The sequence below is a fragment of the Anabrus simplex genome, chromosome 10, assembly GCF_040414725.1.
Source record: "Anabrus simplex isolate iqAnaSimp1 chromosome 10, ASM4041472v1, whole genome shotgun sequence".
In the NCBI taxonomy this organism is placed as follows: Eukaryota; Metazoa; Arthropoda; class Insecta; order Orthoptera; family Tettigoniidae; genus Anabrus; species Anabrus simplex.
The window spans coordinates 125,145,547-125,159,759 of record NC_090274.1 but is presented as its reverse complement, the minus strand read 5'-3'; the positions used below and the strand labels follow the sequence as shown (position 1 = coordinate 125,159,759).

The window sequence follows — 14,213 nt, the reverse complement described above, 5'->3', positions numbered from 1 at the left end:
ACTTATTATGGTAGGTTCTGATAAGTAAAAGGCTCTAAAGCCACTTCAGTCCCTTAACTAAGGTGGATGATAATCATTTCCCTTAGCCAAAATGGCTAGACAGAGTGTCTCTTCAAATAAAGCCTTCTTAGAGATGACTAGCTGCCGACCCTCTGTTCACAAATTAGGACCAGAAGTCAGCGCATTTCAACAGTTAACTCCCAGAGGAGTCAAGGAATAAAAGCCATAGAAATTACTCCATGTCATCCAATCAAGATATTAGATGTACCACAGTTAACAAATTGCAGCCAATTGCTGTCTAGCAGTTCATGGGGGCATTGTTAAATTAACATTTAAAATTTCACACATACTAACAGTCATAGATGGCAGTAGTTATACCAGTCCCCTTTAAATTATACCACCAAACACTGCTCTTCGTCACTCCTTCCTCATGATCATTCAACCTCTCTTGAATTACTACTCTCTGAGTTGGACAACAGCCTCCTCCTCCAATATTAAGGAGTTAGACAGTGCAGTATCCTTCTTTGCTTCAATTGTTAGGAACAGAAATACCAAGCTCAGAATTCTGCCTATGTAACAGGTATTAAGGGCAGTGAATGTGTCACTGCTGCACGTCAGGTGACAGGTAGCTGACCTTAGTTTCCTCCACAGGATCTTAAATTGGCATTACTCTGTGTCCCTTCCCACTCCACCAGAACCAAAGAACTTCTCCACATTTCCCACACTCTGCACTCAATACTTCAACTATCTTTCCTAATCTGCCTCCCAGCTCTCTTCAACCATATTATTGGGAGACAAGAGCTTGTAATAGCATCAAGTAAAAGTATATGTGAGAGGAGTCTAAACGGTCTCTTAAGGATAAGTTGATTGTGATGTGGTTATACCGCCATTTTGACCCACGATGACTTGGCTATGAACGTAGACATTCTCATGGTTTTCGATTTGGACAGTTATTAGTAGGCTGTGTACCTAATCTTGTTATCTTTTGTTAACTTTGTTATATTTTATCATGAAAGTTTACACTTGTTAATTAGTCTGTTAACAGTACAAGTTAAATTTGCTCATTGTAGCTGTATCTTGTGCTTCATGACTAAATAAATATCATGGTTCTACTTTCCTAGCAATAAGTACCATTGTGAGCGGCCGTTGACCTGGATTCTGGACCCATTATGAACAAGCATCATCGATTCAGGATTGTGCTTTGGAAGCAGCCCCTTGGTCAGTAATACTATTGTTTCAAGATAGTTTCTGGGAAGGTGGGGCATTGCGGGTCAGATCCACTGATTGTTTTAAGTTCACAATCTTTGTTCATCATTGTCTTTCTGAATTCTAGTCATTGGATTGATTTTGGAATTATTTTTCAGTATCGTGAGTTGGATCTGCTGATTACTTTAAATTCATATTCATCCATTCATTCTTAATTATCACGTTTTGAATTCTGGCCAGTGAATGAATTTTGAACTATTAGATTGTCATTACATTTGCACCATTAGGGGCCAATGACCTCAATGTTAGGCCCCTTTAAATAACAAGCATGTGGCGCAGTTATGAATTCTGGAAAAAACTAATTGGCTCTCGAATAAAATTATCCTTACATCTCTCTAAAATGTGGAAGTGAAAGCCATTCATAAACTGGATGTAACCGACATTAAAGCAGTGGAAATGATTACTGTTGCTTATAAGTAGGATTAATGGCAGAAGGGTGTGTGGTCTAAGTTAGGATACTGTCGATGTTCATATAAACTGGCATCTATTTCATGTTAATTGTGCAGATTGGAATTCCAGTTTTCTACTGGTGGTAAATTTCATAAAATACTCACCATTGAGCTAGCTGTTCATCATTGTGGAATTGTTTGTCCTTCAGGAATATTTTGACAGTCAGGACCCTCCTGCCACTCCTCTTGCACAATCTCTGCAATAATTAGGACACTTCCTCTTGATGATACACTGATGTAAGTTTGGACAAATTCAAAATTGCTGCATATTTGCTCCCTGCCTATGCAGATTAAAGATGCACGAGCATGACATTATATAATTACAGTAGAAGTATGTTATAGTGAGAATTCACTATAGCAAAAAATTTACTTGCTATAGCAGATTGTTGGTATATCCAATTTTTTGTAAAAGTTTGTTAAAATCTTCACACACATTAAGGGGAGTAGGCCTGCGCTATCTCGCCCATGTTAATTTTCCAGTATTCAGGTACCATTTTCTTAAAATTGAGCAAAGGTATTAACTTGAAACTCGTACCAGTTTTAGCTTGAACATTTCCTGATAAGAATAAGAAGCAGTTTTTGAAAATATTTGTCAGTTGCCAGGATATGTTTTTTTTTTCCCAAAGTCATATTTTTTTCCAAAAAAAGAAGTCACTTAAATTACCATATTTTGAAAAGTTTACATTTTATAAAAAATTTGCTTCTTATTTTTGTAGCTCTGTAATGTAAGAACAAGCTGTATCTCTAGCATTTATAGTGTAGAAGAAATCTGTACCAAGAATTAGAAAAATGTCAAACTGAGAAAAATGACTTCAGAGTTTTGAAACAAAAATCTTACTTTTATAACTGCCCTGCTCCATACTCTGTTCTCCTTGTCCTCTCAGCACCTCTTGCCTCTTCTTCCTTTTTGATCACTTCTCAGTTTCTTCCACCATTCTGTCTGCTTTATTTATGCGAATAGAATCCAGTTTCTCAAGCTATACTGTTGCGTTACAACCCGGATCTACTGAAAGTTCCTTCAAAACATAAATTCTTCCTGTGTTCCCTGAGTTGAATGTTAAAACTGCATCGAGTGCATCAAGTTTAAGTGCATCCAGGCCAATAAATACTGTTTTTGGTGTACGGATCCATGGTACGCTGTTGAAAGATTCATTGACATTCTGGGTCTTCTCATATAAACATTGTTTTGAGAAGGTCAGGATTCCCGCTGTAGGCTAGAAGCACCACGTTTTGTCTTTCAATTATCTCCAAATGCTATCAATAGTACGGATGAAACATTCTCCTTCAAGTATAGGGTGCTGTCAGAAAGATAGTCAAGATAGGTCAAGTATATTTCTGATAGACTCGCTTATAGTATAGAAGGGGGTGTGGCTACAAAATGTCACTCTTGAGAGTTGGTTGAAATTTAAGCATTCACTTTGAGTTTGTGGTTTCCTTCTTTCGGCATAATGTTAATAATATATCAAAGATTCAGAAACAACCAAAAACTTGATTTTGATTTTTTGGCCCAATTTTGGCTGGCTTACTCCCCTTAAAATCAGTATGCAACAGCAATCAGTTTGTTCAAACTTGCGTTTCCACATATTTTCATACTACAGTTTACTCGTTAGGTTTTCTTTAGTTCTGAGACAATCTGAATATGTATGTTCAATTTCATTCTCAGAAATTGAAGTAGTATCTCTCCACTTTCTTCTGTGGCAAAAGTTTTAGTTTTCTTGTTTGAACAGCATCACCTAGCCTATCATCATATATATATCAGTCACCAGTAGAGTAATGATAATCCTTTTGATATAAATTTACATGGGGATAGCCTTTATGGAATTTAACCAGATGCGAGACAATACAGTGAAACCTCGATGGTGTGTTACTCCTTAAGGTGATTTCCCGCTTAGCATGTCATAAATTCAAATCCTGATTCATACTGTACTAAGTCTGTGTAAATATATGTCACTTATTGTGTGAGAGATTTCACTATTACTGCTTCATATGATCACATTTTCCCTAACCCCAAAAATTTTCTTTGTCATCCCTTATGAAAGGAATGTGATTTCCAATTCAGATTAGAGCCCTTGTCACAAGATGCTCGTTGGAGAAAGTTGCGTGAAAACAAGAAATGGCCTTAAATTCCTGAACATCACAGCGGTATATTATATCTTACATCTGTTAGCTTTAGGAAAATTCAATTTCACTCTCTGGTTTTCGTTGATATTCCTGAGTAACCCAGTAAACCTCTTTATGCTTGTATTTCGCATTTCATTCAGAAGTTAGAAATTTGTACAGTGAAGGGTAGCGAGTATTTGTCGTGCGATAGCCTACATAATCATATGAGGTTGACTAGCGTGGTGCGTATTTGTCTTGTGGTATGGTTATGGATACTGAAAATATTGTTAAATTGCTCACTAATGAAGAAAAAATTAGTGGACAGACAACAGTGGTGCGCGTGTTGAAACTCACACCCTTGAGTTTCGTGTTGAGTCGATCAAAATGTTGTCGCATTGAAGATGAAGGTCAAAGTCATTCCCTCGCACATGGTGAACTACAAATAATTCGTAGCTGAAAAGTATGTCCAGAAAAAGATGTTTAATACACTGTTGTTATCTAATAATCCCCAGTGAAAAAGGTTTTTGTATTTGTATTCTCTTCTTTTTCATGCCTTTTAATCCTCTCATCTCACTTTTTTTTTTTGCTATTGACTTTACGTCGCACCGACACAGACAGGTTTTATGGCGATGATGGGACAGGAAAGGGCTAGGACTGGGGAGGAAGCGGCTGTGGCCTTAATTAAGGTACAGCCCCAGCATTTGCCTGGAGTGAAAATGGGAAACCACGGAAAACCATCTTCAGGGCTGCCGACAGTGGGGTTCGAACCCACTATCTCCTGAATACTGGCCACATTTAAGCGACTGCAGCTATCGAGCTCGGTCATCTCATCTTTAAGAATGGCAGATGGCCTATATCTTTCACTGTACCCATTCATACACAACATAAAACACACTCAAGTCAAGAAGGAAAAAACATATCTTGTGTTCACGTAACTGTTGTATAGTTTTTATTCATGTATTTAACACATTGTCCTCTGCAGATACATCCTAACAATCAATCATCCCCTGTGCACTGTGTCATATTCTTACTTAATTTTGGTACATAGCACTAAAATGAAGCCTTTATATCTAATGACTAGGGGCCTTTCTTTTTTTTTTTTTTTTGAAATAAAACTGTTGATTTCGGTGTTAAAACTGACACTATTTCAGTAGGTATTTCGTGAAATAAATTGTTATACTGATTGATGTTTCCTGCAAAATCTTCCTTTTAGTAGCGTATGGGGTAAATGTGACTAACTTTTTGATAAGGGGTTTTAAAGTAAACTCTTGTAATGTATCTTTGTTATTAAATCTTAGAAAAACCAAATATGCAAATTGTTATAGAAATAAATATATAAATCACTGACACTTCGAAATGAAGTTAGGTGATCTGCTCTGTGATATACATTTATACATAGCCTACATTTTTAGACATTGAATTACTTGGCTCCAAAGTACAAACTAAGCATGGTTTCAAGATTATCAGGATGCAGAGTTGTGCAACAGTCAGAAAGTGTCTTCGTGTAAGCAGAGAAGCTCCTCTCGCTGACCACATTAGACATCGGAAACCATAAAGCTTGCAATCACTTGGATGCAAAATCACTGTGGTCTTTTATAAAACCTCCTAAAACTTTGCTAACACTGTCTTCTTTCACTTCCTCAACGAGATGTGCTTTCATTGCATTTTGCAAAGTCATATAGCTCTGGTTGATATTCATGGATATACTCTTTTTCGACGGTCGGGGATCAGTAGGGCGGTTGGTTAAAGCACTGGCTTTCTGACCCCAATTTGGCAGGTTCGATCCAGGCTCAGTCCGGTGGTATTTGAAGGAGTTCAAATATGTCAGCCTCGTGTCACTAGTTTACTGGCACATAAAAGAACTCCTGTGGGACAACATTCCGGTATCTTGGCGTCTCCGGAAAACGTAAAAGTGTTTAGTGGGACATAAAAACAAGAACATTATTACTACTCAAACAGGAGATTTATTTACAATAGGCCTACCAATACTGTCATATTTTACAGTAAAGACAGTATTATTTATCTTTTCTTTTATATTCATTCTCTTCCTTATGCCAGGATTATCCTATTTTTCTAGAGGCATGTTGGCTTGCTCTCTATAATTTTTCAACCCACCTTTACGATCTGTAAAGTATCGCTGATTGTTATTTGCCATTTAGAATTATGTTCATTCGCTTAATTCTGATTCTCTGCAGTGTATATCGCACATTTCAAGTTTACGAATATTACCGGTACACTATTGATACATTAGAATATTTCTTGCAGCATCAAATACATAGAACCCCTCACTGTTGTATTCTTCGACCCTCGAAAAACCTGTTGCGACTTCAGTTTTCGGCATTTTTATACTTAAATGTTGGTCATTTGCCGATAAATGTTCGTATGTAACAAACTCTCATTGCGCACTGCTGTATCTACGACCGGTCTTGTATCTTGTTACGACCACAACGGTATGTACTAAGAAACACACACTTCAGTAAATGCATTCACTGAAGTTAGAAATATACAGCACAATTTATGTGAATAAAAACAAAACACTTCAAGAACAGTACTCACAAGCTCAATTATTGTGGAGCGTTTATAGCTTCCTCCGCTTAATGTTTTTATCCTCACTGTTGACATAACTCCTGTTTTAATCTGCTTTCTATAATTATTTAATGTTACATTGGAAGATGTAGGCAATGAACAATCTATCAGACCATTATTCACACTCACAATGACCACATTCAAACCAGAACTGTTGATTTTTCATTTCTTCCTAAAGTAGCTCTGAATAGAGAGAAGAGAAATTCTTTATTATTTTCACAATTCAGGTAGACTTCCTTGTAATCTTCACATACCAACTCTTTACCCAGATGCACACAACACAATCTGATGGCACATCACCGAAGTTCTTCAGAATAGGGGTCATCTGTTTTACTACTTTGCAGGAGTGTCACAGCTCATCCTTCTGGATATTGCTCTTATTGCATAACCAGAAATGTATATTACCCCTGGCATCTCAAAATATACACCAAAAAATTCACATGATAAAAGTGAGTCTAACTTGTTTATTACTTCATGTGCTTTCTATAATTATTTGAGATGACATTGGAAAATATAGACAATAAACAATCTATCAGATAATTATTCTTACACCCAAAATAACCATGTTCAAACCAGAACTGTTTATTTTACATTTCTTTCTAAAGCAGCTCTGGGTAGAGAGAAGAGAAATACTTTATGATCACTTGTCTTGATGGGATCAGCCGAATTACACATTTCCATACCACCACAACTGCAAGCCTAGAAAACCCCTAGTCCTAATTGTCATCTTGGCTGTGAGGTTAGGGGCGCGCGGCTGTGAGCTTGCATCCGGGAGATAGTGGGTTCGAATCCCACTGTCAGCAGCCCTGAAGATGATTTTCCATAGTTTCCCATTTTCACACCAGGAAAATGCTGGGGCTGTACCTTAATTAAGGCCACAGCCGCTTCCTTTCAACTCCTAGGCCTTTCCTATCCCATTGTCGCCATAAGACCTATCTGTGTCGGTGCGACGTAAAGCCACTAGCGAAAAAAATTGTCATCTCACTTACTGTGACTTAAAGTGTAGTAACATTGTAGTTACAACCACTAAGATATCTGTATTGACCAAACCTTTCTAAGTTATCACTTTGAAACTTCCCTAACAGTAAATAATTTGCTTTCACAGTTTCAAATGGAAATTTTTTAGTAACTCTTCTTCCTGTTAGTGTAAAGTGTGAATTGTTTCCTTAAAAATATAAGGTAGGATAAGGAATCTGTGCTTTCACTGCTTAGCTAATGAAACTCTACGAGCTTGTCGAGCATCTTTAATACATTTCATTGTATACGTTCAACACTAGCACTAACTGTGGCTCCTATATAATTTAATAAATATTCATTTTATTGTGACCACTTGGATGCTTCACTATCAGCTAAACATGTAATTTCTTTTACTGACACCTGATAACTAATAAACTGGGCGAGTTGGGCATGTGGTTAGGGGCACACAGCTGTGAGCTTGCATCCAGGAGATAGTGGGTTCAAACCCCACTGTCGGCAGCCCTGAAGATGGTTTTCTGAGGTTTCCAATTTTTACACCAGGCAAATGCTTGAGCTATACTTTAATTAAGGCCACAGCTGCTTTCTTGATATTTCCAGGCCTTTCCTATCCCATCGTCACCATAAGACGTATCTGTGTCGCTGCGACATAAAGCAAATAGCAAAAAAAGAAGATTAACTAATAACATATACAGAGACATAGACTTTCATATCCTGGTGAATTTTGGGTCAGTTTCTTACGTTTGGCAAATCATCTCTCTTCTTGTTTTTCCTAATTTTCATTTCCAGTCTTCTACCCTCAGGAACTTTTCTTTTAACACTTTTTGATGACAAAATACTTTGGCAAATTTGGGAAAATAATTGGACATCCATCAGGAAGAAGCTCATTAGGTTTAGGTGGTAATATAGTTACGTTGCCTTTACTGTAATAAATTGTATCCCCGCCCCCCTCCCCCCTTGAAAAACTTCTGTTGGTGGAATGTCTTGTGCACATGACTGAATCCTTCCCAGGTTCCCCAATTAACCCGTTTAAAGTGACAAATCCATTTTTGTTTTAATTCCTCGTCTGAAGGAAACCTAAACGAAGAATCAAAACACTTTTTATGCTATAGTCGCTATGATACAAATTCAGTCTGCGCCTTCACAAATAGCAATGTTATTGATTTATCGTCACAATAACTACTTTTAGGTTTTTTGGGAGATGCCAGTATTTTGTCCCATAGGAGTTCTTTAAAGTGCCTATAAATCTACCAGTACAAGGCTGACGAATTTGAGCACCTTCAAATATCACTGGCTTGGGCCAGGATTGAACTGCCATGCTGTACAGCCCTGCTGCGCCTTCACATACACTTATTTCTATAATAGGTTGTGAGTATACTTATTCAATAAATTTCCATGTTATATACACTGACTGACAGAGCAAATGCAACACCAAGAAGGAGTGGTCAGAACTTTATGCCAATTGCAGGGTAGACTGACGTCACTGAGGTATGCTCATGATGTGAAATGCGCCGCTGTGCTGTGCACGTAGCAAACGATAAATGGGACACGGCGTTGGCGAATGGCCCACTTCGTACCGTGATTTCTCAGCCGACAGTCATTGTAGAACGTGTTGTCGTGTGCCACAGGACACGTGTATAGCTAAGAATGCCATGCCGCCGTCAACGGAGGCATTTCCAGCAGACAGACGACTTTACGAGGGGTTTGGTGATCGTGTAACAACATGTTTACATGCTGCTCAAGGTTCAAATTGAAGTGGGAATTCATCTCTAATTACATCACGATCTTACATGATCAAAGTAACCTTTCCTGGAACCACCTAATATCTGAAGGAATAAATGTCATTCACATAGACAGCATACAACTGCAAAATTCACTTATCTCGAATGCACACAGACTGAATTATGTAACGAACAGCCGGAATTTTAAGAATTTTATATCACACCAATTGTATCATAATTTTATCGTATTTCATGTATCACCACATTAATAGTATGTTATTTTATAATGTGTTAAAATGTGTTTTAGATGTTTAGGAATATATATCTTGTTTTAATTTGTACTCAAGGCAGATGTTGGCACATAGATGCCGAAACTAGTACCATTTGACTATTTGACATGTGATTAAATCACAATAAAACGTCATTGTATTGAATAGGTGGACCTTGAAAGAATTTAATTTTACTGTAATCCCACTTCAATACGGAACCAATGAAATTCATAACTATAAGGGGTAAGACAGCCCAGTAACCGTTATGGGTGGGGGGGCGAGGGGGTCAGATATTACAAATTAACGAAAATAGTGTCGAATCCATACTTTTCGGTGTCGCTGAGATGAATAGTGACACTCCGGATTTTTTTAAAGTCCATGTTCAGCCTCCTCTGGGGTGGGGGGTGAGTGATATATAAAATTAAACGAAAATAGTGTCGAATACATAGTTTTCGGGGTGGCCGAGGTTGAATTGTACACTCCGAATTTTTAGTATTAGGAGACAAACCACGTGGGGGTAAGACAGCCCAGGAACCCTTTTGGATGGGAGGGCGAGGGGGTCAGATATACAAATTAATGAAAATAGTGTTGAATCCATACTTTTTGGGGTCGCTGAGATGAATAGTGACACTCCGGATTTTTTTAAAGTCCATGTCAGCCCCTTTGGGGTTGGGGCGAGTGGGGAGTGATGTATAAAATTAAACAAAAATAGTGTCGAATTCATAGTTTTCGGGGTCGCCAAGGTGATTCGTACACTCCGGATTTTTAGTATCACGATACAAACCACGAGGGGGTAAGTCAGCCCAGAAACCCTTAGGGGCAGGGGGGCGAGGGGGTGAGATATTAAAATCATTGAAAGTAGTGTCAAATTCATACTTTTCGGGCTCGCTGAAATAAATAGTGACACTCCGGAATTTTTTAATTTCCAAGTTCAGCCCCCTTCAGGGTGGGGGCGATGGGGGGTAATATATAAAAGTAATAGAAAATAGTGTCGGATCCATAGTTTTCGGGGTCACTGGGATGAATAGTGACACAACCAATTTTTAGTATCAGGAGACTAACCATGTGGGGGGAATACACCCAGGAACCCTTAGGGTCAGGCGGGGTGAGGAGGCTGAGATATAAAATTCATTGAAAGTAGTGTCGAATCCATACTTTTCGGGGTCGCGGAGATGAATAGTGACACTCTGGAATTTTTTAAAGTCTCAGATCAGCCCCGTTCGGGGGGGGGGGGGGGGGGGGTGATGGGAGATTGATATATAAAAATGATCTAAAATAATTTTGAATCCATAGTTGTCGGCGTTGCTGAGACGAATATTGAGAAACCGGATATTTTATAAGTCCAAATTCATCCCCCTTTGGGGTGGAGAGCGAGGGGGGGAATGATATATAAAATTAATCGAAAATAGTGTCAAATACATAGTTTTAGGAATCGCCGAGGTGAATTGTACACTTTGGATTTTTAGTATGAGGAGGCAAATCACTTGGGGGTAGGACACCCCAGGAACGCTTAAGGGCGGGGTTCTAGGGGATATACTGTAAAAATCATCGAAAGTAGTGTCGAATGCATACTTTCTGGGGTCGCTGAGATGAATAGCGGCACTCCGGAATTTATTAAAGTCCGAGTTCAGCCCCCTTCGTGGTGGGGGTGATACGAGAGTGATATATATACAAATAATCGAAAATAGTGTCGAATCCATAGTTGTCGGAGCCGCTGAGATGAATAGTGGGACTCCGGATATTTTATAAGTCCAAGTTCATCCCCCTTTGGGGAAATAGTGTCGAAGACATAGTATTCGGGGTCGCCGGGGAGAATTGTACACTTTGAATTTTTAGTATCAGGAGACAAACCACGTGGGTGTAGGACAACACAGGAACTCTTAGGGGCGGGGGACAAAGGGGCTGAGATATAAAAATAATTGAAAGTAGTGTCGAATCCATAATTTTCGGGGTCGCTGAGATGAACAATGATACTCCAGAATTTTTTTCAAGTTCTGTCCCCTTCGTGATGGGGGAAAATGGGAGAGTGGTATATAAAAATAATAAAAAATAGTGTCAACTCCATAGTTGTCGGGGTCGCTGGGATGAATAGTGAGACTCCGGATATTTTATAAGTCCAAGTTCATCCCTATTTGTGGTGGGGGTGAGGGGATTGAACTTAAAAATAATCGATAATAGTGCCGCTGAGATGAATACTAACACACCCGATTTTTTAAAAAATCAATGTTTTGCCCCATTTAGGGTAGGGGAGGGGGGAGTGAGATATAAAAATAATCAAATATACTGCCGAGTCCATAGTTTTCCGGGTCGTTGAGATGAATAGTAACATTCCGGATTTTTAAAGTCCAACTTCAGCCCCCTTCGGCATAGGGGGTGAGAAGGTTAGAAAATAAATTGTCAAAAATGACCGAGATAGGGGACGTGTGTATGTTCCAGTGTGACTTTCAAGTATGACTTACTACCTGGAAAACATACTTTGGGAGTAAGACGCCCCTAGAACCACTAGGGAAGTAGGTGAAATATAATCTGTATTAATGAATGGAAGTCAGTTTGGAGCGATCTGTATATACTGTACTACTAAATTAAGGCATTAAAATGAAAACAGACGTGATTTAATGAGACCATTCTAGGCATCTTAGAAACTTGGTACCAGACACGGGATCCCTAGAAAAATCTAAAATTCTCATAATTCTCTGAGGGGGACATGCTGGGAGTTTCAAATCTGCTTAAGAACACAGTCGGTGATATTTATCCAAAACGATAACTTATAGGTTTCATGGGCTTAAAAGTTTCCTGAAAGTCCTCATTTTTAACCCCCTCCTCCATATGAAGATGGCAGCACAATCTCCCAGACAAGTTAGAAAATTGAAATTTGGCAAAATTATAGCTTTTTGTACGTTAAATTTGGCTTTATTTCTGGATTTACCTAAATTTTCCACTTTGTACACGTGTAATTGATGGTTTGATTCACTTATAGGAAAGACGGGATCATCAACTTCTACACGAATATTGGCCCACCCAGTAGCCATATGTGAGCCAAATTCTATGTTTGAAGCTGTATGAAAAGTAATTCACTGTGTGAAAATCTTACACAAATTTTACCCTATTCAATGTTTCTGCTCAATCATACCTTTAAATAGATAAGATACGAGGAAATATGAGGCCAGAGGTGTCTTACCGTACAATCCGCTTTTCGATATCATGCACCGTTTAGCAGCAGATATTCTGTAAATGTAGGTGAACATGCATACACTTCTGTATGTCGATCTACATTTATTCATCGAAGTTGATTTGTAGCGATCTAGAAGAGGGTGTGTCTGACATTGTAATTAATACTTTACAAATCAATAGTGAATGTCAGCTGGAGGGTGTCTGCTGTTGTAATCAGTACTCCCCACATCGACTTTAACTGGCAGTAGGAATGGGGACCTCCTCCAACGCCTGTGTACAATTGTAATGTATAATTCCCTTCTCGATTTGACTAGCAGACAGCACGAGAGCGTGCATTTTTCAAAACTCTTTTAGCTGATTCTCTTTATCGTTAGGAATAGGTGCCCCCTTGCAAGGGTGCCACCGATTATAAAAAAAAATTACCCATTAAAATGTGACTGATGTTACGCATAGTGAATTGTGGTAGACAAGTGGACCTGTCATTATCATCACAACTCCTCAACTCGCACTTTACATTGGAAACAACGTCTGCATACCTTCCATACCGTTTCTCGGGTAACGTCAAGAGACATGCAGTTTAAAATTTTTTATTCACTTCATGTACAGTAATTTACTTCGATATCCGTATACAATGTAGAATACCGTAGGGAAGCATGGGTACATTTGCTAGTAATAAATAAATCCAGCTTGTAACTGTAGTTGGCTATGGTATTACCAATCAACTCCAGCATTGCCTTGCAGTTTGATTGTTGATGAGAGAGCTTGCTAGTGTAGATGTGGGAAAACTATAGCGAAGATGATCAGTTTCATTCAACATAATTGGTGGAGTACATAAATACAAATCAGGGATTTATAACGCTCATAATATTGGAAGCATTAGTGATTGTGTTCTCATAATAACCAAAAGATTGTGCACAGTTTTTTGTATGAATTTTCAAGGGACAGTAAGTTCTCGATATGGCGGACTTCTGCTGTTCCGCTACCATCACAGCTTATCGAAGTGTGTGCACATTGGATTGAACAAAGGGCCTGGGCATTGAATTAGAAGGATGAAATAGCTGAGTTGCAGTGTCACTAGTCTCCTGTCCGGGTTACCTTGGATTTTTGAATTTAAATTTGTCTTTGGTTGGGATGCTACATTAAGGTGGGGGGTTTGTACTGAGTAAAATTATAAGGTTACTTTCTATTTCCAGAATTATTTGAATATAGATCAGCCAGGCAGACTGTGTTTGTACGGGTGATCTGATTAATTTGTGAAATTTAAAGCCTGTCTCTATTTTTCTTGAGATCTGTAATAAATACAAAGAGTCGTACATATTTCTTGAGTTACTGTAAAAACATAACAAAATGCTGATATTTTTTTTTTTTCCTTTTCTTAATAGGAGGAAGATGCTGCCCCACCTTTTGACAACCAAGTAAATACTGAAGAAGATCAACATGCTACGGTTGCTGATTCGAGTTTGCAGAAGGTCAAAGAACCCTGCTCTGATCAGGTATCTGTTCTCTTATTGATACCTACATATCTTAAATGGGAGCTAGGCAATCGTGTAACATGATATGTTCAGCATCTGCTAATATGGCGCTTTCTTTGTTACATGCATTATTTGAATGGTGTATGCTGCAATATTTAGGCACACAGACACACTTCCCTACATAATCTAATTCCTTTCAACTAT

At 38.5% G+C, this 14,213-nt stretch overlaps 1 protein-coding gene across 1 annotated transcript in view; it reads left to right on the top strand.

Moving 5' to 3' along the window:
* Nucleotides 1-14,213, top strand: part of LOC137502367 (zinc finger protein OZF-like) — a 95,497-nt gene that overhangs the window by 29,966 nt on the left and 51,318 nt on the right. Inside the window, exon 3 of the mRNA XM_068229391.1 lies at nt 13,920-14,030. Within this exon, the coding sequence (XP_068085492.1) occupies nt 13,920-14,030 (111 nt within the window). The remainder of the gene's footprint in view (nt 1-13,919; nt 14,031-14,213) is intronic.